The sequence below is a fragment of the Coptis chinensis genome, chromosome 3 (genome assembly GCF_015680905.1).
Source record: "Coptis chinensis isolate HL-2020 chromosome 3, ASM1568090v1, whole genome shotgun sequence".
NCBI lineage: Eukaryota > Viridiplantae > Streptophyta > Magnoliopsida > Ranunculales > Ranunculaceae > Coptis > Coptis chinensis.
The window spans coordinates 29,584,973-29,610,881 of record NC_141458.1 but is presented as its reverse complement, the minus strand read 5'-3'; the positions used below and the strand labels follow the sequence as shown (position 1 = coordinate 29,610,881).

The window sequence follows — 25,909 nt, the reverse complement described above, 5'->3', positions numbered from 1 at the left end:
GGATCGGTTTCCTATACCGGTAATTTATGAATTATTAGATGAGCTACATGGGGCAAAGATATTTACAAAGCTTGATCTCCGAAGCGGTTATTATCAAATTCGAGTGGTAGCTGATGAGTAGGGGTGTCAAAATGGCCCTCAAACCCTTAGCCCGCCCACCCCAACCCGCCCCCTAGGCTGAAAAAGCCCTCAAAATGAGGCCCTCATACATTCGTGGGCTGGGCTACCCAGCCCTCAAGCCTTTGAGGGGAGGGTAAGGGCCTAGACTTTGAAACTTAAGCCCTCCCTTAAGCCCGGCCCTCATTAGGCCCTCAACATTTATTATATATATTTTAATAAATATTTTTACAATATATTTCATTTTAGTATTAACTAGATTTTGGACCCGGACCTACGCCCGGGATCTATTAAATATTTTGTGGGCTGAAACCAATTTCTAATTTCCATTATTTATTTTTTGAGATCAGTTCAATGCAGTTGCATCCAGTTTCTGATTGATTGTTAATTATTCTTTTCGGTTAGTTCAATACATTTGCATCAAATTCCCAATTTTCTATTAATTGTTTTTTGAGGTCAGTTCAATGCATTTGCATCAAGTTTCGATTTTAATTATGAGATTAGTTTAATGTATTTGCATCAAGTTTTCGATTTCGTGTTTATTATTTGATAAAGTTGCATTTGCATCTAGTTTCCGATTTCCGTTAATTATTGTTTGAGGTTAATTCAATGAGTTTGCATCTAGTTTCGATTTCCGTTAATTATTTCTTGAGGTTTTGCATCCAATTATATTTTTGAGATTAGTTCAATGCGGTTGCATCCAGTTTTCGATTTTCCGTTAATTATTTTTTAAGATTAGTTATATTATTTCCCAATTTATAATTAATTTTTATTTCCGTTAATTTAATCTTTGAGGGTTAGCTCAATGCATTTATTTGATTTTCGACAATTCTTTTTGATTTAGTTTGATGTATTTGTATCAAAGTTTTGATTTGCTTTAATTATTTTTGAGATTAGTTTAATGCAATTTTTGTATCCATATTCGATTTTATTAATTATTTTTTGAGATTAGTTCGATGCAAAGTTTTCCGTTCCCCATTAATTGTTTTTGTCGTTAATTTCATTCAATATTATATATATTTTTAAAATATTTGTCATTATTGCTTTGCCGTTATTTTTTTTTTTCATTTTCTATTATATATTTTGTATAATTATTTTTAACTATATTTTGAAGCCATGTTAAGGATATATTCAAATAAAGTCGGTGTTTTATCATAGATACTTTGTATGATTTGTTAGGAAATTAGTTTATACAAATCACCTATTTTTTAGCATTTTTTTTTTTTATTTGATCAAATATAAATTTAATCACCTATTTTTTAGCAATTTTTTTATTTGATCAAATATATAAAATTTTATTTTACAAATCAAATTTTTTAGTTTTTTTTTATTTGATCAAATATATAAGAATTGGAAATACACTCAAACTCTCCAAATATAAGAATTAGAAATACACTCAAACTCTTCAAAGATCTTTCATATTAGAGTGCCACATAAAATAGAAAAAAAAAATCTAACTCTCATATTAGAGTGCCACATAGGAGAGAGAAAATCTTTCTTTAAAGGTCTCTGCTTTAGTATATAGATAGTAGATATGCTAAAAATCACTTAAAAGAACGTTTATCTATTAAGTTTGTCAACCTTATAATTTCATTATAATATTTTATGAAATGAATTTAACTTATCTTAATTGATTAATACAACTTTAACAAGTTTTTTTTAGTAGTTTGAAGGTTTAATTGTGAAGTGCATTCGATTTTATCATTTTTAACTAATGTTTCTAAATTTATTTTGTAAATCAAATGTATAACATAGTATCCGGCTCTCACGTTTGGCCCTCAAGCCCTCTCGAGAGGGTTGAGGGGTGGGTAAAGGGTTCGAGATTTAAGCATTGGCCCGATTCGACCCGGCCCTCGAGGTAAATGAGGGTAGTGCTGGCCCGGCCCTCCAAGCATGAAGGCTTCATTGTTTGATGGTTGGGCGACCCATTTGACACCACTACTGATGACACATCAAAGCCTACCTTTCGAACTCATCATGGTCATTACGAATTCTTAGTAATGCCATTCAGGTTGTCCAATGCACAGTCCACATTCTAAGCTTTGATGAATGAGGTATTTCAAGATCATTTGAGAAAATTCATTCTAGTATTTTTTTGATGATATCCTTATATATAGCAAGTCTTGGGAGGAGCATTTTCAGCATTTAAAGATTGCATTGGCTATACTAAGATCCCACAGGTTGTTTGTTAAAAGAGAGAAGTGCTAGTTCGGTCAAAGTGAGGTGCACTACCTCGGTCATATAATTACTGCCACCGGTGTCGCGGTGGATTCCGACAAAGTTGCAGTGATGAAAAGCTGGCCCAAACCATCCACGCCTAAGGCATTAAGAGGCTTCCTTGGTTTGATTGGTTACTATCGCAAGTTCGTCCAAAACTTTGGTAAGATCGCCGGTCCACTTACCAAAATGTTACAGAAGGACTCTTTTGTATGGACACCAGTTGTTGAAGAAGCGTTTGCACGCTTAAAAGAAGCCATGACAAAAGCTCCAATATTAGCTCTACCTGACTTCGCCAACCAGTTTGTAGTCGAGTGTGATGCTAGTGGTTTGGGTGTTGGTGCTGTTCTAATGCAAGACCGCCCTATAGCATTTTACAGTCATGCATTGCAGGGAAAAAATTTGTTGATGTCGACTTATGAGAAGGAGATGTTAACATTGGTATTGGCTATGCAAAAGTGGCGTCCATACTTATTAGGAAGACAGTTCGTGGTTCGAACTGATCATCAAAGCTTGAAATATTTGTGGTCCCAAAGAATTATTACAGTAGCTCAGCAATTATGGTTGTACAAACTGATGGCATTTGATTTTGTTATTGAATACAAAAAAGGAAAGGAAAATACAGTGGCTGATGCTCTTTCTAGAACAAATGGTTTTGCACAAGATGAGAAGAACAAAAGTGAACTTGCAACTATTACTCATCCTGTTCCTCACTAGTTAGAAGCTATCAAAGAAAAAGTACAAACTGATTCCGTATTGTAAAACCTCATTCAACGCATCCATGATGATGAAGCAGTAGGACCATGGAAATTTCAAGATGGAGTTATTTTTTTTAAAGAGAGAATTTATCTACTTGAAAATTCTTCTTTACTTCAAGATATCCTAGGACAGTTTCACAACAGTACCCATGAAGGCTATCAAAAAACTCTTCAAAGAGTTCGAGCTACTTTTTATTGGAAAGGAATGAGACGACATATCTGGGGATTCATTGCTGCTTGTGATGTTTGTCAACACCACAAATCAGAACAACTTGCTCCAGCAGGGTTGCTTCAGCCACTTCCTATTCCAAATCGGGTATGGGAGGACATCTCTATGGATTTCATTAATGGTCTGCCTATTTCTAATGGGAAAACTACTATTCTAGTAGTTGTTGATAGGTTGCCCAAATATGCACACTTTCTTCCTTTGTCACATCCGTACATGACAATTGGTGTTGCACGAGTTTTCTTTGATAATATTTTCAAGCTGCATGGTATGCCACGAACAGTTGTATGTGATAGGGATCCAACATTCACAAGTATCTTTTGGTCAGAGTTATTTAAACAGAATGGAACTGATTTTAATTATAGTTCAACGTACCACCCTCAAACTGATGGCCAAAGCGAAGTGGTGAACCGAACGGTGGAGATGTACTTGCAATGGTTCACAAGTTCTCAGCCCCGCGAGTGGATTAAATGGTTATCATGGGCTGAGTATTGCTATAATACTAGTTGGCATTCGACTATTAAAACTACTCCTTTCCAAGTTGTTTATGGCCGACCACCACCCACTTTATTGTCATACATTTCGGGAATGACTGTTGTTGATTCTGTGGAAAGACAACTGATGGATCGAGATAAGATCATTAAAGATTTGTAGACTACTCTCAAGGAAGCCCAATCCCGCATGCAAAAGATTTATGATCGTCACCACACAAATAGAGAGTTTGTATAAGGAGACTGGGTTTACCTAAAACTTCAACCATATCGTCAAACATCACTGTCCATGAAGAAAAATCTCAAACTTTCTCCTAAGTACTACGGTCCTTTCAAAGTATTAAAAAAAATTTGGAGTAGTTGCTTACAAGTTGGAACTTCCGACAGGTACCCGAATTCATCAAGTGTTCCATGTTTCCTTGCTGAAGAAAAAAATTGGGGAAAATATTTCTGTCCAAACTGAACTTCCTATTGCACAAAGTCCTGCAGATACTCTTTACCCCAAGCCACAAGCAATTTTGGATTACCGGGTGCGCAAGAAGAAGAAGAAGATTCTAATTCATTGGCAAGGGTTATCTCCAGCAGAAGCTACTTGGGAAGATTTTGATACACTACAGAACCAGTTTCCTGATCTTGACCTTGAGGACAAGGCCATTTTTTAAGGGTAGGGGAATTGATACGTGTCTATCTATATCACTTCCTTATTATTATTTACAATAAGTCATCTAGCAGCAGCTATGTAACTCCTAGAATTTAGGAGTATTTGAAGTTGTTGAGTCCTAGTTGAAGTAAACTTAGTAGTGGGAGACCTAGTCTTCTGGAAGTGAACGTTGTAACTTCTTTTCCTTATTGGGTGGGATGAGTACGTTAGATATTGTAATCAAGTGCCTATATAAGAAAAGGCAAGTCATGAATAAAGGAACAATTTATCATCTAATATCTTTTAGCACACTGTGTTAACCGGAGGTCCAGGCTCCACAATAAACCTCTATTGATTTTCTATCTTAATTCTTTTATTACACCATAGGTACTATCAAAAACAAGAAGACAACCCTCAGTACATACCACAAACCTAATGGCTTTATGTATATGTGTTAGAGTTGAACTTGCTATTCTTTATGAGTTCTAAATTGTTACTAGAGAGAAAGTGACATATCAAATTACTGTAGGAGGTTTCCAGACTAAATGGATTAGAAAACTTATATAATTTAATCCAAATTATCATTAGGGTTCTAGAGGCTATTTTGCAGTCCAACCTAAGTTCTTGACAAAATTTTATTGAAAAAACACATGAATTGTGACTTGTGCTCTTAATTCGTGGTAGAAAAAACAAGAAAGAATACTACTAAAATAATATTTTTTTCTTTTTCTTTTTTTAAATATAGCTTAGGTTAGGTATTTAGTCATGAACTCGTATAAAATTTTTACTTTATGAAAAGAATCTAACAATCTTAAAACTAAAAATACTATTTATTATTTTATACCATGAAGATAGATTTTAAATATATTCCTTTGAGATTCATGTGATCATAAAATGATGAAGGTGGAAGTGGTGGTGGTGGGACCCTTTTATGTTGTTGTGAACCCACAAAGATCTAAGCTGGAATCTTACTGTGATGATTTACCTTTTTTGGATATTAGTGGATAGAGAAATAGATTGTATATGTAGAAAGAGTATAGTGGGAAAGATCATGTATACACCATTGTACTACATTCTAAGAACAAAAACAAAACTGGGTCAAAACCAAATGGAACAAAAATAACATCTTTTATTTTGAATATAACTTAAATTAAGTATTTAATCAAGAGTTTATTTTGAATATAACTTAGATTAAGTATTTAATCAAGAGTTTGTATAAAAAGTTTACTTTATAAAAAGAATCTAACAATCTTAAAACTAAGTATTATTATAGATCCAAGAACCATAAAGATGGGGAAAAAAAAAGAACCAATCAAAAAATCGATAAAAGTATAGGCATCATGACAACAACATGAATAAAATACTTCACAATGGTGTGGTGGCACACAATTAAAAATTTATTTCTTAAGTCCAAATAAATAACACACTTCATCATCAAGACCTAATTAATTAAGTGAAAAATAAATCGCGATTGAATTATTATTCCATCAAATGGAACTACATACTTTATTAACTACTTATTTTTTTTCCTAGATGTTGATAACTTAAATACAATTCAAGCAAACAATTATACTATATCTATGTCACGGTCACATCTATATCACAATTTAACTATAAATTTACACCAACAATGAGGTTTGAAATGTTAGAGTATCCTCAAAGCTAGTTTGTGACTTTGTGTGTATGTGTAAATATATAAAAGAGTAAAATTTTTACAATGCCGTAGGTATAGTAGTAAGTTTAAAAAATCTTTAACATCCACATAACTTTGAGATGCAACAAACTCTTTCTTGATAGCTAGAGAACAAGAGATGTATGTTGCAAATCGTTTTGAGGTTTGCGCTCTGATGATAATAATGAAACTTGGTTCTCTAACGATATGTTATGAAACTTCACCTTTATTCATATTCATATTTAACTAATACAACAATAGGTTAGGCTAATTTTACTCAAATAACAAATAAATGAAGGGCATCATTTTGCTCACCCCGCTTACTATTAACACATTTAAGATTAGCATATTGTAGAGGAAACAACCAATATATCAAATGATGATCATTATGATGATGATTTAGTCGATTTTTCTTTTCTGTTTGATGTGAGAGTATTGTATATTTTGTTACACTTTGTTATATATAATAACTAGCTTTCGAACCCATCCTACGAACGGGTGACTTTATATTAAATTATTGTAAAAAATATTAGCAACTATGCATAGCTATGAGATATGAAAATTATATTAATCAGTCATTCAAATTTCTTGCACCACTCTCTATAAAAATGAAGCATCAAACCTTGATAAAACTCATCGACTTCTTTTTGTTGTTAGGTTTAATAATATAAGTTTGATTAAAATTTTGTGAGAATGTCTAAGGTGACGAAGATAATATTGAAGCTACTTGAATAGCATGACATTCTTAATCATAATAAAAAATTTATGATAAACACTACTTAAAATGAAAAACTATATTTGTCGAGACATTTATTCCCTCTACTTATAATACAAACATGTTTTAGGGTTATTAGTTCAATGCATTTGCATTAAGTTTATGATTTTTCATTAATTATTCTTTGAAGTTAGTTCAATGTAGTACATTGCATTCAGTTTCCAATTTCTCATTAATTATTCTTTGAGGTTAGTTCAATGCAGTTGTATCAAGTTTTCGATTTCCCGTTAATTATTATTTGAAGTTAGTTCAGTACAATTCCATCCACTTTATAATTTCCCGTTAGTTATTCATTAAGGTTAATTTAGTACAGTTGCATCCAATTTTTTATGTTTAATTAATTAGTCTTTGAGATTAGTTCAATGCATTTGTATCAAGATTCCAATCTCCCGTTAATTATTCTTTGAGATTAGTTCAATACATCTACATCCAGTTTCTGATTTTCCGTTATTTATATTTTGAGGTTAGTTGAATGCAGTTGCATCCAATTTTCGATTCCCGTTATTTATTTTTTGAGGTTAGTTCAATGCAGTTGCATCAAGTTTCCGATTTCTCATTAATTATTATTTGTGGTTAGTTCAATACATCTGCATCCAATTTTCAATTTCATGTTAATTGTTCTTTGAGGTCAATTCAATGCATTTGCATCAAGTTTCTGATTTCCGGTTAATTATTCTGTGAGATTAGTTTAATGTATTTGCATCTAGTTTCTGATTTCTCGTTTATTATTTGATAAGATTGCATTTGGATCTAGTTCCCGATTTCCAGTTAATTATTGTTTGAGGTTAGTTCAATGAATTTGCATCTAATTTCTGATTTCCGTTAATTATTTCTTGAGGTTAGTTAAATGCATTTGTATCCAATTTATTATTTATGCTTTAAGGTTAGTTCGATGCAATTACATCCGGTTTCTGATTTCTCGTTAACTATTCTTTGAGGTTATTTCAGTGCATATTTGCATTTAGTTTCTAATTTCCCACCAATTATTCTATGAGGTTAGTTCAATGTAGTTGCATTTGGTTTTTGATTTTATGTTAATTATTTTTTGAGTTTAGTTCAATGCATTTGCATTCAGTTTCTGGTTTCCCATTAATTATTATTTGAGGTTTGTTTAATGTTTAATGCATACCATTTACGATTTCCCATTAAATATTTTTCAAGGATTTGCATTCATTTTCTAATTTTCCGTTAGTTGTTCTCTGGCGTTAGTTTAATGCATCCAATTTTCGATTTCTAGTTAATTACTTTTTAAGTATAGTTTATTGCATTTGCATAAAGTTTTCGATTTCCCGTTAATTACTCTTTGAGCTTAGTTATGTATTTGAATCCAGTTTTTGATTTCCTTTTAATTATCCAATGTGGTGTGTAACACCAACTTCTACTGATCTATCTATAGTGTCCTTCCAAACATGACATAAAAAAAAAAAAAAATTATGTTTGATTTACTATGTTGGATCATCAAAGATTATCTAGTTCCCAATTTTCTGTTAATTATTCTTTAAATTATGCATGACTCACTATGTGGAATCTGTAAAGATTATCTACGAACGGGTGTTGTTATATTAATTATTCTAAAAAATATTTGCAAATATGCAGAACTATTATATATTAATATTATATTGATCACTCATCCAAATTTCTTATAACGTGAAAACCTCACTCTCCATTAAAAAAAACTCACATTTGATAAAACCTTTCAATTCGTTTTGGTGTTTAATAATAGAAATTTGATTGAAGTTTTGTGAGATTGCCTAATAAGGCGAAGTTCATATATATTGAAGCTACTTGAATAGCAATAAGTTACCAATCATACGGAAACATATAAGATAAACACAATTTTAAATGCAAAACTATACTTATCGAGACATTCTCACAACATATAATCCAATTATGTTTTGAAGTTAGTTCAATGCATTTGTATCCAGTTTCTGATTTTCCGTTATTTATATTTTGAGGTTAATTCAATGCAGTTGAATCTAATTTCTGATTCCCATTATTATTATTTTTTAGATTAGTTCAATGCGGTTGCATTTAGTTTCCGATTTCTCGTTAATTATTCTTTGCAGTTAGTTCAATACATTTGCATCCAATTTTCAATTCCCTGTTAATTGTTCTTTGAGGTCAGCTCAATGCATTTGCATCAAGTTTCTGATTTCCAATTAATTATTCTGTGAGATTAGTTTAATGCATTTGCATACAGTTTTTGATTTTTCGTTTATTATTTGATAAGGTTGCATTTGCATCTAGTTTTCGATTTTATGTTAATTATTGTTTGATATTCATTCAATGAATTTGCATCAAGTTTCCAATTTCCTGTTAATTATTTCTTGAGGTTAGTTCAATGCATTTACATCCAGTTTATTTTTTAAGATTAGTTCAGTGCAGTTGCAGCCGGTTTCCGATTTCCCATTAATTATTCTTTAAGATTAGTTCCACACATTTGCATCATGTTTCCAATTTATAATTAATTTTTCTTTGAGGTTAGTTCAATGCAGTTGCATCCAGTTTTCGATTTCCCATTAATTTAATCTTTGAGGGTTAGTTCAATGTATTTGCATCCAAACCCGATTTCCCGACAATTATTTTTTTATATTAGTTTGATGTATTTGCATTTAAGTTTTAATTTCTCGTTAATTATTCTTTGAGATTAGTTTGATGCAGTTGTATCCATATTCCGATTTTCTATTAATTAACTTTTTAAGATTAGTTTAATGATTGTATTTGCATCCAATTTTCGATTTCCCGTTAATTATTTTTTGAGGTTAGTTCAATGTAGTTACATCAAATTTATGTATATATATATATATATATATATATATATTTTTTTATAAAATTATAAATATAATTGGAATATGTCGTAATTATTATGGCCAGAATTGTGATTTTTGGAATCCTTAACTATGAATAAATGTTTAAATCCCATTATGGATGTCGCATCAAATCGAAAAAGTTTTAAGAAAATCGTTTTCGGTGGAAACTATTGTTTTTAGCAATTTAGTTTTTTGTCTCATTTTTTTTTTTTGTAATTAGCTATATTATTTAAGAAAAGTTGGAGACTGTGTGACACTCTAGATGGGATTATTTTTTCATAATTAGTTATAGTGTTTATGAAAAGTTAGAGACTCTCTAAAACTTTATATGGGATTGTTTTCTTATTTAAATCATACTTTTTTATAAATAGTAATAGAGTTTAGAAAAAACTAGAGTCCCTGCAAGTGTTCTAAAAAAATAGATTGGTGAGGGTATAACTATAATATATATCTAAGGAATTGGAATATGTCGTAATTATTGTGGCCGTAATTGTGATTTTTTGAATCCTTAACTGAATAAATGTCTAAATCATATAGTGGATGGCGCATCAAATCGAAAGGGTTTTAGGAAAATCGTTTTCGGTGGAAATTATTGTTTTTAGCAATTTAGTTTTTTGTCTCCTATTTTTTTTTTTTCGTAATTAGCTATATTGTTTAGAAAAAGTTGGAGATTCTGTGAAACTCTAGATGATATTGTTTTTTTTCGTAATTAGCTATAGTGTTTAGAAAAAGTTGAAGATTCTGTAAAACTCTAGATGAGATTGTTTTTTCGTAATTAGCTATAGTGTTTAGGAAAAATTAGAGAGTCTATGAAACTCTAAATGGAATTGTTTTCTTATTTATATCCTACTTTTTTATATTTAGTAATAGAGTCTCTATGAGGATATAACTATAATATATATCTAAGGATAAAGATAAATATTTGTTTCCTATTTTATCTCTTACTTTTTCTTAATTAGCCATGACACGTGGATACTTTAGAAACGCTTTCTCAATTGAAAAGAGTAGAGCTATAATATATACTAGATTTTGGACCGGGCATACACCCGGGATCTATTAAATATTTTGTGTGCTGAAAAGACTTTACAAAATGTTTCACATAAATTTTCAAATCAGAATATATTTTTATTGAAAATAAACCGAAATACGTTAATGAGCAACGATTATGGTGCATACGTACTTGGAAACTAAATGATCAAATTGAGATAGTATCTTCACTTTGTGGTTTAGGATATTAATCTGTAATTTTCAAATAGAATTATCTTAAACTCAATTTAGCTTGTATAATAGTTTTATTAGATTTATGGTGATTTAGCGGTAAATCATCACCGCTTAGCTTACGTACTAATGTGTATAAATCACTAAAATATCTATCAAATCACTAAAATAGATTAATTGTTTCCATATCCTCAAAGAATATACTACTCCCACTTGAATTTTTTTATCATAGGAACGTGTTCTACGATGAATTGATGAATATAAAAAAAATTATATTTCAAAAAAATGCGTTCACCTACTTAGAATACTCCCCCAAGTATTTTCTCTTTTTCTAGATGATTGTTTGTATACATGCAAAATATTCTTATTCAATTCCAATATGAATAACAGAGAATATCATGTCGTTCTATGTCTTTCGTCAATGTGAACATGTCAAAGTGTTAACGTAAGATTGGGTGGGTAAAATGAGTAATGACTATTAATTTTCAAATTTGAACAATCTAATAATCAAATTTTCAAATAACATTCCCTTTCCAAATTTGAAGCTTCTAACACACACCTTGAACTTACAATAAAATGCTAAAATATTCCATCTTATTTCACATTTTTCCTTATTTCTTATAGTAGATTTATCGATTCTCAATGTTTCTGCAAGCACATTGCAAAACAAAGTTCGGATGAAAAAATAGTACTATAAAGTTCTTCCAATATTGCACTAATGTTGAAAGGGTTAAATTTGATAATATCAATAAAGTGTCACAAAAATAAGTATAACAATAATTCACACAAACACTTTTCACTCTTTTGGACCAAAGAATTATCATCCATCAATTATCAGTAGAACAATTGTAAGAATTTTTAAGCTTTGATATATTTTACTCCAAAATTATTAAAATTCCTACAACGAAAAAATATTTAGGTAGCTCTCTTTGCAACCGAAGTTTGTTGCGTATCGAATAAAGGTTGTTAAGCTATTGCAAGTTCAACTGTAGTTCCATCGCTTTGAAATGCTCATCACAATACAAAATCAATAATATCTTTCTTATGCAATACTAAGAGTAGCTCATATAAGACATCATATTATTATACAACTTGGCAAGATCCTACTCCATGATGATATATACATTCTATAAGCATCCACACCCATTTATAATGTTAGAGGGGTGAAACATACTTGGTAGGATCATACTCCAAAATATGGACATTCTATAAGCATCCTGACCCATATCTTTTAGCACTATCACATTTTCTTGCACTCAGAATGAGCACAAATTTTGAATATTTATTTTTAGCACTATCCCATTTTTCTATACTCGGGAAAAAAAATAACAAAACTTAGGAAACCAAAGACATCCGCCTCGATCAATTAATTTAATCCTCGCTCCTGAATGATGTGATTTCACTCACCGTATCTTGTATTTGTTATAAGAGTCAGTTCCAATTTATATTCCAGGAGCTGAAATGAAATGTAAGAAGGTTGTATATATTTAGTTCAAAGAAAGCCAATATATTATTTATAAATGAAATTAGTTAAGTACATATACTTAAAGTTTTGCTTACCATTTGGGCAATAAAAGAAACTGTTCCAGGTGCCAAATACAATTTTGCTTTTGAGTTCATTTGTGTTTCCTGATGATATATGAATACAAAATCTAGATTTTTATAGTTAGCTCTTATTGTGATGGAAAAAGCTCTATGGATTCACATGTAAACATACTCTATTGCTCAATATACATTGAATAGAAAAACAACATCATATGCATAACCATACATTACATCTACCTGTCTTCCAAATATGACTATCGGTGATCATTCGATCCTTTCATAGTGTTCTTAAATCGATAGAAACACAGTTCTCTACATTAATGAGAAAGAACTTGGGAGAGTTTGCACCTTGGCATTTGATCTCGTGTTAACTTTGGCATTTTCTGAATCGAGTGTATGTATATTAGAGGTTGTGCTTGGATGATTATTAGATATATCATTAGATTGTCTAAAGAAACAATACCATACAAAGAAGCATAAATCAAATGTGCAAATAAAAGCACCCCTTCATAATAAGCCGGTGTTCTTTTTACTGAGTTTAGACTTTTAATATGTATTATCATATTGTAGCCTACATGTATTTGAAAATCAGAATCAGATCCAAGAAAGAAAAATGAAAAGGAAGAAAAGTGCATATGTTAAAAATGTGAGAGTGCGTGATAGGTATTCGGGCACTTACTCGGGAAGTATATTGGTCTACTTCTTAAGAAGTTAATAACCAACAACAAATGCAAATTCTAGGTATATGAAAGGGTTATGCGAATAACATTTTAAATGTTCTAATTCGGTATATCTCATATAATCCTTAAAGAATGTGGGGAACCGTCGGAAGCTGATTTTACACCCTATAATAAATTATTAACTGAAGAATATGTAGAAATAAGTCGGTGCTTTATCATAGACACTAAAAGTGTATGATTTGTAATAGGGAATTAACTTATACAAATCACCTATTTTTTAACAATTTTTTTTATTTGATCAAATATATATAAGAATTGGAACACTAAAAGTGTTTGATTCGTAATAAAAAATTACCTTCTACAAAGCTTTTAGAGAGAACTCAAGTGCTACACCGTAATGGATATACATTACTTTTACAAATTCCACGGTGTGCTAATATCTTGGAATTACAATAACAAATGAACAGTTGGTAAGATCTACATCTCTTGGACTGTTAGATCGATAATCAAGGTTGTCGAGCAAATCTATTTTAGAAAATAAGCAAGTATACTTTAAATGGATACAAAAGTTACTTTACAATTACTAACAAAACATTTTTTAAAGTAACCCTCTAATGTCTATACAGTTCTTCTATTATTTATCAGAAAAAAAAAATAAAAAAAACAAAAATACATATAGTTCTTATATTCGTCTTAATAACACCCTCCCTATCATCTAGGTACCCATTCACTTAGATCGTTAGATCCTAAAGATTTGCCTTCCATTTAACTTTTGAGTTGAAGAGCGTTATCTTGTTTGACGAAACTCCTATAGTCGCCTTGAATTTGGCATCCACGTGATGAAGCAGCCTTTAGGATCACTCTGGTCATAGACTCATAGGTCAGCACCATTTAGATTCTTGAATACTTGAATATAACTTGATGGAAAATGACAATCAATTCCAAGGGAATACATTAAAGGCAGAAGCGACACCCGTTTAAGTTTTGAGCTGAAGAGCGTTATCTTGTACGATTGAGGAAACCCCTATAGTCGATGGAGCAAAACTTCCAAGATGATGATCATTTGATCATTGAACACTCGAATCATTGAAGAAACTTCTCCGACATATATTACGTTGGAAGAAAATAGTCCATTAAAATCATTGTGCAGTCCAAATGGCTACATGTTTAAAAAACAATATTCATGTATAAGGGAAAACAGAGCATGTAATAATTACGTCAGAAATAGGGATTGGCATTTGAGTTTTATTGCTTTCTATCAGATCAATCCGAAAACCATGTCAAACATCACCTAACAAAAATATATATGGATTTAAAAAATAACTAATCATGGCTTACCTCACCAAAGCCGTTGAGAACTCTACATGAAAAAAAACTCACACTTCTATAAGAACTTTGAAAAGAATAATAATCAATACTAAGTTTATTACCAATTAGATTTATTGTGTTAGTGGATTTACAATACCATTGAAGATTTGAGCCTAAACTATATTGGTAGTTTGGCTCACTTCGGTTACAGAAGCGTCAATTTTATTTCTGGAATAGTTACAACCTCTTTGTATATCTGTCTAGATCTTGGTGAACTGTGAGTATACACTAACAGGGTTGGTACAATTTTTCCAAACTCTGTAAGTCTTGATATCCAAGTCTTTTACCTACACTGCCAAACTCCATGAGTTTATTATATTTTTGTCTGTTTTTACATTTTGTATCTCCCCCACAAAGTTTGGTCAATTTCAAGTGCTCTGTGTTGTGTGGTACGTAGTACTGTATGCCTATTGCAAGGTTTCAAACTTTCAAATGCTTCCTTTACTTGATGTTACAAAGTTATATATACGTAGAAGCAGTAGATCAGTTACTCTTTGTTTGTTGGATAATTCCTTAAAAAGAATATGTTATATATTTTAGCAGTGGAGTTCTATAGATCATACAAATTAGACTCTCTTGCGGAAATAGAAATACAATCAAACTCTCGGGCTTTTTATATATGGTTGAAAGAGTTTGATTGTTTGACTATGATACCAACTTTTTGTATATCTGTCTAGATCTAGGTGAACTGTGAGTATACACTAATGAGGGTTGGTACAATTATTCCGCCAAACTCAATAAGTCTTGATATCTAAGTATGTTACCTACTTTGTCAAACTCCGTGAGTTTGTTATATTTTGTCCGTTTTTACATTTTGTATCTCCCCATAGAGTTTGGTCAATTTCAAGTGCTTTTTTCTTGTGTGGTACATAGTATTGTAGGTTGAGGTTAGCCTAAACCTCTATATACTTGAAAAAAAAAATCATTGCTCTAGCATGAGCACCTTGTTCCTAATGGAGAACAACGTGTTTAGGATGTACCAAGGTGGATTCACCCCTCAGCTCCCTTCACTATCCGAATTTGCAAGTGTTGAGTCTTTCATCTCTGCTGAATTTTTGTAGTTGTATGCACCCATGCCTTTTTATTTGTAAAGTACCAACATACCTAGTTCTAGTAGCAAACCTTTGGATATATATAGGTGTAATTCCTGGAAAACATGCATTGCAAGGAAAATCCGCAAACATGCATAGTTGTAAAGTACCTCCATATTATACCAAGCATGATAGGTGTCTCATCTATTATTCCTTGCTTAATGGTATCAATACTTGATTTTATTCATTAAGTTTGTCTCTGAAATTGAAGTTAAGGCTTGTGCTGTGATTACATAATCATCCTCTTAAGACGCTATTGTGGTTTTGATTGGGTAGAAGTGTGGAAGTCTACGTTTCATATCCATTTTTTGACATGATTTTAGTTTGACATTGTTGGACTCTATTTTGTGTGACATTGTTTGATTCGCGCTTTAGTATGACATTTTTGAAGTTTTAACTGCACTTCATGCCCGCTCACATTAGTACATTACAGTGCACATTTTGCAAATTTCTGAATAATGGGTGTGGCCTGGAAACTTAGTTTCTCGCTTGTACATACACAACTGATTGATGCATTTAAAAACTAAAACTCGTTGTTCTAGACTATCACCATGATCCGGGTGAGACATTAAGGTTTGCTTTTCTTATTGCTTTTTTGGTTGTTTCATACTTTGTTTAGTGTTTGGGTACTTCATCCATGTCATAAAAGAGTAAATGAACTCTTCTAGGTGCCTTCCTCTAACAATCTCCAAGTGTTTTGCAAGAGGACATTGTTGCAGCAATTTTGAAGTTTCAAGTGACCTTTGTCGAGTATCTCAGACTCAGAGTAAGTTTATATTACGTGAGTAGTTTCCTTCCAAATGGGGGCCATCCGTTTTGAGGGAATTAGGTCGGGCACGTCTTAAGGTCAAATTGTTAAGGTTATTATCTTTGATTGTTATCTTAATCTGAATATGTTTCCAAATGCACCTAGACATTTAGTTTTTCAGTTTATGAGAGTATATAAGAAGCGCGTTGTTGTGCATCTTGCGTGAAAATCAACTGTGATAACTATTGGGGAATAGGTGGGGTGTTGTGGTGGGATCGGCAATTTTGAGCTGGTTGCATGTGGACATTGTCCCATTTTTTTGGCATACACTCCCCCTAATTTATTGCATTTGTAGTAAGCAAATTCATTATCTTCTCTCGGTTATTGGTTTCCTTGTATCTAAGGTAGGGTTGGGAGGAATTATTGTAACTCTAGTAGTTGTAATTATCACTTTAATTGCTTGACTCGTGTTGTCGGGATGGAAAAATTTCGGTAACAATCTATACCTATTTTTAGCAGGACTCTTATATAGTTCCTAAAAATAGGCAATCTTTTCATAATACTTTGTTGGATCTTATACAGAAAAAAAGCCGAAAGCGGAATCCAAATCGAAGTGCATGCTCGATATATTGGAATCATTACATTCCCTCAAGTTTGAGTCACCCCAACGTAAGGTTTCTCTAGCCATGAGCAGTTTCTGTTTGGCTATTACCGTCTTAAACCATAGAATAACAAACACACGAAAAGGAAACAGAGATGGCGGGTTTACGTGATGGGATCATGAGCTCACTACTTAGAATTTGGACCATTTTCGCATTTTTCGAGCCACCTCCAAATTGACATAGAAAGTCTAGAAGCACGGTCAATGACATTTTTCTCGAGGAAGAAGGTGGATTAGATGAGGATGTGCCGATTGTTGAAGTAAGGGATGGTGAATATGAGAAATTGAAGAAGTCCGTCCGTTATTTATTTTTTGAGGTTAGAAAGCGTCAAAGTTATTTCTTTTTGATCAAAACCGACATTGGCTCTCACACCCTCAATATGCCATTGATGGAGGACAATGGTGGGGGCGGTGTGTTTTCATCTATAAAGGGAAGGTCTAGCCCCCGAGGCCTAAGTCTAGCGGTCGAATTGCCCTTTGCAAAGAGAGATCGATGCAACCCTAGTGGGACTTGGAGACTCAGTAGTGACCGGTTTATTTGATGGAGAGGGAAATCGCCTAGCACATCAAACTTGCAGGACCAAGACTCAATTCAAAAAAGCAGAAATCATAACATAGTTGTTGCATTCATACACGGTTATTGTTTGATTGTAAACTTTTAAGTACACGTGGGAAGTGTTTCAATTAGAGTAGTATTATTCCTTAATTACACGTAGGAAGTGTTTCAATTAGAGTAGGAAGGGTTTCAATTAGAGATCCACGTGGCGTAGCAGACTCAAAAGCTTTGATATTAGAGTGCCACCTAGGAGAGAGAAAATTCTCCATTGGAGGTCTCTACTTTAGTATATAGATAGTAGATATATAAAGATTGAGTTCTCGATAAAATTCCACTTAAGCCCGACTAGATGAAGCCAGCCCAGTTAACGGATCCACATGTAAAAAGTTTCAGTGAGATGATGACGTGGACAACTGACAAGTAATATATAAATTCTTCGCTCTCCTCACTAATTCATTAAATCAGATCTAAACTCGAAACAAGGTACGTCTCCATCTCCATCTTTATTTATAATATCGTTTGTATAAAAATTTCGAAATATCTCAGATCTGATTTCAGTATTTGTTTCTAGATCTGTACCTTTAGTATAAATTTGATTGAAAATTTCCTTCTTGTTTGTTTCAGATCGTAGTAGAAATAAAATGGAGAAACACTGTTCATTGTTAATACATTTCGATAAAGGGACACCGGCATTAGCCAATGAGATTAAAGAAGCTTTAGAAGGAAACGATGTACCTGCTAAAGTAGAAGCAATGAAAAAAGCAGTTATGTTATTATTGAACGGCGAGACGCTACCGCAGTTGTTTATTACAATTGTTAGATACGTTTTGCCGTCTGAGGACCACACCATTCAGAAACTGTTGTTACTTTATTTGGAGATTATTGATAAGACGGATGCCAAAGGGAGGGTATTACCGGAAATGATATTGATTTGTCAGAATTTAAGGAATAATTTACAGCATCCCAATGAGTATATTCGCGGGGTTACGTTGAGGTTTTTGTGTAGGTTGAAAGAGACGGAGATTATTGAACCGTTGATTCCGTCTGTTTTGGCTAATTTGGAACACCGGCATCCTTATATTAGGAAAAGTGCCATTCTTGCTGTTATGTCGATTTATAATCTTCAACATGGAGATCAGTTACTTGTTGATGCTCCTGAGTTGATTGAGCGGGCGCTTTTTACAGAGATGGATCCGTCTGCGAAGAGGAATGCATTTTTGATGTTGTTTAATTGTGCTCAGGAACGAGCGATAAATTATGTTTTTGCTCATGTCGATAGTGTTCCGGATTGGAATGAGTTGCTTCAGATGGTTGTTTTGGAGCTGATACGGAAAGTTTGTAAAGCAAAGCAGGGTGAGAAGGGTAAATACCTTGCGATTATTGTGTCTCTTTTGAATGCACCATCTGCTGCTGTTATCTATGAAGCTGCCGGGACACTTGTTTCACTGTCGTCTTCTCCGACAGTTATCAAAGCTGCTGCGGGGACGTATTGTCAGCTTCTGCTTTCTCAGAGCGATAATAATGTTAAGCTCATTGTGCTTGATCGGTTGAACGAGCTTAAGATTTCTCACAGGGATATTCTGGTTGATATGATAATGGATGTGCTTAGGGCTCTCTCGAGCCCAAATCTTGATATCAGGAGGAAGACCATTGACATTGCTCTTGAATTGATCACCCCCAGGAATGTTGATGAGGTGGTTCTTACACTGAAGAAGGAAGTTGTTAAAACCCAGAGCGGTGAGCTGGAGAAGAATGGAGAGTATCGCCAGATGCTTGTCCAAGCTATACATTCATGTGCAATCAAGTTTCCTGATGTGGCAAGCACCGTGGTTCATTTGTTGATGGATTTCTTGGGTGATAACAATGTTGCTTCTGCTATGGATGTCGTTGTTTTTGTGCGGGAAATTATTGAAACCAATGCGAAGCTGAGGGTTTCTATTATAACAAGGCTCTTGGATACTTTCTACCAGATTCGTGCTGCTCGGGTCTGTTCTTGTGCCCTGTGGATCGTTGGAGAGTACTGTCTCTCGCTTTCTGAAGTTGAAAGTGGCATATCGGCTATTAAGCAATGTCTGGGTGACCTCCCATTTTACACTGTTGCTGTAGAAGGAGATGGCGTGGATTCGTCAAAGACATCATCACAGCAAGTAAACTCCATCACTGTCTCTTCCAGAAGACCAGCAATTCTTGCAGATGGGACCTATGCCACACAGAGTGCTGCCTCCGAAACGGCCGTCGCTCCCCCTACCCTTGTTCAAGGATCCTTGTCTTCACCAGGGAATTTGAGGTCCTTGATTCTTACTGGCGACTTTTTCCTTGGGGCAGTTGTTGCTTGTACTCTGACCAAGCTTGTTTTGAGACTGGAGGAGGTTCAACCGTCCAAAGCTGAAGTGAATAAAGCATCTACTCAGGCTTTACTGATCATGGTCTCTATGCTGCAACTAGGACAGTCTTCATTTCTTACACACCCAATTGACAATGATTCTTACGATAGGATTGTCCTTTGCATAAGATTGCTGACTAATACTGGTGATGAGACTAGAAAGATTTGGTTGCAGTCATGCCGGGAGAGTTTTGTGAAAATGCTTGCGGACAAACAGATCCGAGAAACAGAGGAGTTAAAAGCAAAGGCTCAGATCTCTCATGCACAACCGGATGACCTCATTGACTTCTACCATTTGAAGAGTAGAAAGGTAGACTATCCAATGCTTTTATTATTTTAAACCTTGAATTTGTTGAATATAAGATCTGATTTAGGATGCTTGAAAACCATGAAATTGTTTCAAATGCCAATAGTAATAATGATGCTGTTACTCCTCGACTATTAGTGATAGTTTTATAACTACTATTGCCGGTTAATTTATTCTAGCAATATGCTGAGACCTTTTTGTTTTTAGCATTTCCTTATTGACATTTATTGAGTTAAATCAGATTTAATTATTTATTCCCTCCAGTTGACATGGGTTGTTGTTAGCCTTTGCTATCACTGTTTCTGTTGTTTATAACAAATGTTTGTCTCGCGAACTACTTGGCAGGAAAAGATTGCCTAGCTAGTTCTGGGCTCACACACACACACACACACACACGGACACACACAGAGACAGACTGACACAGATGCACACACATTCGACAGATTTCTATATAATCTTAGCTACCCCTTATTTGTCATTGATAGCAAATCATTTCGTTCTAGTATACAATATGTAGGAATAAATTGTTGGCATGCTCTGTGCCACAACAGGAATACACTCTCTCTTTCATACACACAGAGAGACACATAATAGCACTTATATAGATAGATCTAAACATTCAAGTTAATGTCAAAGCCAAGAAGTATTCCTATCTGGAACCTGGTAATCTGTAATTTGACTTGAACGATCTGTCGTAAAATTAAGATATTTGAGGGCATATTGCATTGTCCAAACTCTAAATTATACTATTAGAACCTTTTGGTGGCGGTATATTGTGCTTTCCTGCAGCTGTGTGGTAATTATAAAAGGGTGGTTGGTGATTCATGAACGGTTGTTCTGACTAATCGTGTAATCAGGTCTGACTTTTTAATTGCCTAAATGTTGGAACTGTCTCGGCCCTTGAGATATAACATTCAGTTAGTAGGTATCACACATAACACAAGCGCCATGGTTGATCCAACATTTAGGCATTGACACCCAATGTTATCTCCATCAGGTCCCTGACTGATTTATAACTCAATCCTAAGATTCCATAAAGTCTTGACCACATGCTGAAGAATGTTGAATTCGTACCACTTCAGTTGCACATGTACCAAGTCTCCTACTGTAAAATGATCTTTTTAGAGGTTCTTGTTGAGATTAATTTTTTGCAAGGCGTGATAGTTGTTTGCCTTTTACACAAGGATGCATTCTCTTGTATTGCCTGTTTTATCTAGGCATTTATCATTCCAAAGGTATTTACCAAGTTGGGGTGAAACTGAATGCAGCAGTTTTGAAGATACAATAGGCCACTGAATTAGTAGGTGGCTGATATGACAAAGAGTATAGTTAATTGAATTTAGTTAAGTGGAAGTTGTTGTCAGAGAGACAACTAGGCTTTATGGTGTTAAATTTTCTTTTTGTACCTGTGTTACTGAAACAAAAATGTGAGGTGCAATGTGGACCTCAAAATTTTGTATAATTTTGGGGCAAAAATCAACTGACTTCACTGATTATTGTAGTATATGTGTTGAACACTTACCATCCCTACTACTTAAGAGTAATATATATATATATCGTCAACATACAGAAATGACATACGGAATTGACATACGCAATCCTACCTACCTACATAATGAACTAAAAGCTGATTTTATATGGATGTGATCTCCACAACATGGAGATCATCTCCACAAAAAATCAGCTCCTTTGAACATGTCTAACCCTACCAAAAATTGAGTTCAAATTAGAAATTTATCTGACGGGCCATAATTTTAACACTTTTTTGACAAGACTAGACATATCCGATTGAGCTGATTTTTTGTGGAGATACTATCCATGGTAGGGAGATAATATCTACCAAAAACCAGCCCTTAGAGCAATGTGCAAGTCCTTTTGGATTGCGTATGTCAATTCCGTATGTCATTTTTGTATGTCGACGTAGCCAGCCCGATATATATATATATATATATATAAAATGTGAACTATGTCTAATTGTTTTCTTGTTTAGTTTTTATTTTCTTCTTGAATTATGTTTTTCTTTTGTTTTTTCAATCGCCAACTTTTTGGAAGAGCTTAATAATTTATTTTGTGAGGAATAGCTATGTCCTGCTAATTTAACCTGAAGATCTAGAAGATCGATTCTGTAGCTTATTTTAGATAGAGTTGGATGGATAGTTAATAGTCTTCTTACCAGCCTTAATTCTTGGGACACGATGCTGGTAATCTAAGAAGTAAATGCTAATGTTGTGTTTAGTTGTTGTTTGCATATTTCTGGATTTGGCTCTTTTTTGTGGGTAGAAAAAATTGTTGATAACTATCAAATTGTTTTTCATATATCTTTTTTTTTTGATTGGCAAGCCTGTTTTTCATATATCATTTAGGTTGTTAATTTATATTTGGATTTTGTGTTCAGGGTATGAGCCAGATTGAGTTGGAAGATGAGGTCCAAGATGATTTAAAACGTGCAACTGGAGAGTTCACCAAGGATGGGGATGATGCGAATAAGCTCAACAGGATTCTTCAATTGACTGGGTTTAGTGATCCTGTTTATGCTGAAGCTTATGTCACCGTTCATCATTATGACATTGTTCTTGATGTGACAGTCATTAACCGCACGAAGGAGACCCTTCAAAACCTGTGCTTAGAGTTGGCAACTATGGGTGATCTCAAACTTGTAGAGCGCCCCCAAAATTACACATTGGCTCCGGAATCAAGCAAGCAGATAAGAGCTAACATCAAGGTCTCCTCAACTGAAACAGGGGTAATATTTGGAAATATTGTTTATGAGGCATCAAATGTGCTTGAAAGGACTGTTGTTGTCCTCAATGACATTCATATCGATATCATGGACTACATATCCCCTGCAACCTGTGCTGATGTTGCATTTAGAGCTATGTGGGCTGAGTTTGAATGGGAAAACAAGGTATTTTTTAGTAGTATTTTACTATGTTCATTGTGTGTTCTACTTTCATTGGGATCTTTGTTTTCTTGAGTGTGCTTGAAACATTTTGCAGGCTTAGATGAAAGTACTGATGATTTGAGGTTTTGTTTGAACATTTAAATTACCAACTAGTATTTGAGATATTTGAGTGGTTGAACTACAAAACTTCAGTTGATCAGATCTTTGGATTAGTAATCCCTATTGGCAAATGATCTTTTCTCTTCTTGACACCAACCTTAAAGCTCATCTGTACTTTAAATGCAGGGTTGGTATTTTCGGTGCACGATAATTTCTCATTCACTTATAAAGTTATAAGTGGTGATGTGATGTTTTCTTCCTCTCCCCCTCCCATTGATTGTATTGGGTATAAATACATGAGGGAAGGCAATGTTCTTACTCTGGAAAAGAGTAACGAGGAAAAAACAAAAAAGTAATAATGAGTGAATGGAAGTGCTTTAAAAGCTTGGGTTAGGCTCTTGGACAAGTTGCACCCTTGATCCTTAGCCAGTCATTACTAGATAAGTAAATAAGCTTGTAAACAAATGGTAGTCAGTGCGCATGTTTATATCACAGCTGGTATAGAATCAAATACAATGGAATGGGGCCATCTTGTATGTAATAATGATGCTTTACCATTTGTTGTTTATATTGCAGCCTTGTACTGTGAGTAAGTCATTATCTGATATTTTAGTAGTTAGTTCCCAATAAAGAAAAAAAGGTCATTACTTGGATGCCTTATTCACCTTGCTGGTCATCTTCTTTGGAAGTGGAAGTTGTCTTGGTTGGTTTGAGTCTGATGTTATAAAATTTGAATGGGCATACTTATTATTTTACAGGTGTATCTTTTTGGTCTAGTGCTTGAATATATCATTTGAGATAACTATTAAATCCTTTTTATTTATTTATTTTTTTCCCTGTTTTTTTTTCCAGGTGGCTGTGAATACAATCATTCAGGATGAGAAGGATTTTCTAAATCACATTATTAAATCGACAAACATGAAGTGCCTCACTGCGCCGTAAGATGCTCACTTCCTTTTAACTATTCATTTCTTTACATGCAATGAAAGCAAGTTGCATATTCATATTATGCGGTATAGTTTATGATTGGCTAATGCTGTTGATGTTGGGGGAGAGCCCTAAGCCCCAAACTTTTGATTTCGTCTTTAATCAGTTTAGAAAGGTTGGCTGCTATCACTAATGATTATAGAACCACCAAACAAGTTCTTGTCTCATCTTTAATCAGTTTAATCAGTTTAAAATTATAAAACATTGTTAGGTTGATAGTAAAAAATACTGGGCCTAAGATAAGTGTCAGATAAATTATTTTAGTGTCAACAACCCACCTACTATTTACATATGCAATGACTAATCAAATGGTAGACGTATGTAGGAGAGTTAAACCTGAATCGTACTATATGGATGGCAAAGTAAATTTTTTTGTAGGATCTTACAGCCCCTAATTTTCAAAATACTCAAACACTTATATGGATGGATGAGTTTGTTGTGGATACGCTTTAGGGGACAGTCACAATTTTTTTTAGTGTCCACCTTGTTTAAAAGAATTTTTTTTAGTGTCCACCTTGTTTAAAAGTTTACCTTCATGTGCCGAAGTCACCTGCAGAGCGGGCGATATATTAGGTACTTCAAAGTTTGTTCTCACATCAAAATCTGATGGTAGGTTGCATACTTGCCATCTCATTAAAGACACTCTGTTATGTCTTGGGATTCGAACCTTTAAGGGATGCCTTCTTGAATCCCGACACATAATAGGGTGTAACTAGTGAGATGGTGTATATGGAACTCACATGATGTGCTACCTGCTAGAACTTTGCATTCCTCAATATTGTAATATACAAGTAACATGTGAGGCATTCATGCTGTTGCTGTTTTTAGATCGGCATTGGACGGGGAGTGTGGTTTCCTTGCTGCAAACCTGTACGCAAAGAGTGTGTTTGGAGAAGATGCTTTGGTGAATGTGAGTATTGAAAAACAATCTGATGGGAAGCTGAGTGGTTACATCAGGATAAGGAGCAAGACCCAGGGGATTGCCCTCAGTTTAGGGGACAAGATCACATTGAAGCAGAAAGGAGGCAGTTAATCAATGTATTGCAAGAAATGTTTTTACTCTTCTTTGTACTGCTCTCTTGGTTTTCAATATCATTCTTGTTCCTTCCTCAAATATGTTATCTCCAATTTGAAATTGTAATTTTGCAAGCAGTTCTTTTTGAATGTTAAAGAGGAGTACAGCCAGAAAATTGCTTTTGGAGTTAGGAAAAAATAACAATGCTTGTTGTGGTGCTTGGTTACTTTAGCTTAATTACGGATGAAAGGACTTCTGTCTCCCTGGCTGTTTGAGAACTGAGATCAGTGTATATGATTGATTTGGTTACTGATATTTTCATTATTAAATGTACTTTTGTCTTTCTACTTTGTTTTAGTTTTATTTAATCTGTACTCTGTAGTACCTAATTATTGTTGCCCTTGTGCTTTCAGCAGCACCCATCAATTTTATGATCGGGTTAAGGTATATTGTTTCTGTAGAAAACGATCTTGTTGCAGTTGATGGCATCTTGCATGAAAATGTGGAGCATTGTAAATTTGAGACCACTCCTGTTGTGCGAGTGTTACAGATTTGCCTAGCAAAATGAACTAGACAAGCAAGAACAATTATTTCTGGAAGATGTTCACAACTGCACTTTGCAATCTGTATAGTTTACATTGTA

The 25,909-nt window shown here is 33.8% G+C and overlaps 1 protein-coding gene and 1 long non-coding RNA gene across 2 annotated transcripts; one reads left to right on the top strand and one right to left on the bottom strand.

Moving 5' to 3' along the window:
* The first annotated feature begins 17,916 nt into the window (after positions 1–17,916).
* Positions 17,917–25,611, top strand: LOC147509066 (coatomer subunit beta-1-like). Its single transcript, XM_086601361.1, has 5 exons — positions 17,917–18,056; positions 18,198–20,266; positions 22,659–23,168; positions 24,117–24,202; positions 25,080–25,611. The coding sequence occupies exons 2-5, from the start codon at positions 18,215–18,217 to the stop codon at positions 25,282–25,284; spliced, it is 2,853 nt and encodes a 950-aa protein (XP_086457487.1). The 5' UTR covers positions 17,917–18,056; positions 18,198–18,214; the 3' UTR covers positions 25,285–25,611.
* LOC147509067 (uncharacterized) lies at positions 24,590–24,887 on the bottom strand. Its single transcript, XR_015218353.1, has 2 exons — positions 24,766–24,887; positions 24,590–24,734 (listed from the first exon to the last, which is right to left on the bottom strand). It is a non-coding gene; the product is annotated as an uncharacterized LOC147509067 (long non-coding RNA).
* Positions 25,612–25,909: the final 298 nt, after the last annotated feature.

Excerpts from the sequence above, each read along its gene's own strand:
- LOC147509066 (XM_086601361.1), top strand. The coding sequence starts at position 18,215 with ATGGAGAAACACTGTTCATTGTTAATACATTTCGATAAAGGGACACCG. Across the intron at positions 20,267-22,658 it reads ACCATTTGAAGAGTAGAAAG|GGTATGAGCCAGATTGAGTT; the intron begins GTAGACTATCCA and ends TTTTGTGTTCAG. Across the intron at positions 24,203-25,079 it reads ATGAAGTGCCTCACTGCGCC|ATCGGCATTGGACGGGGAGT; the intron begins GTAAGATGCTCA and ends TGCTGTTTTTAG.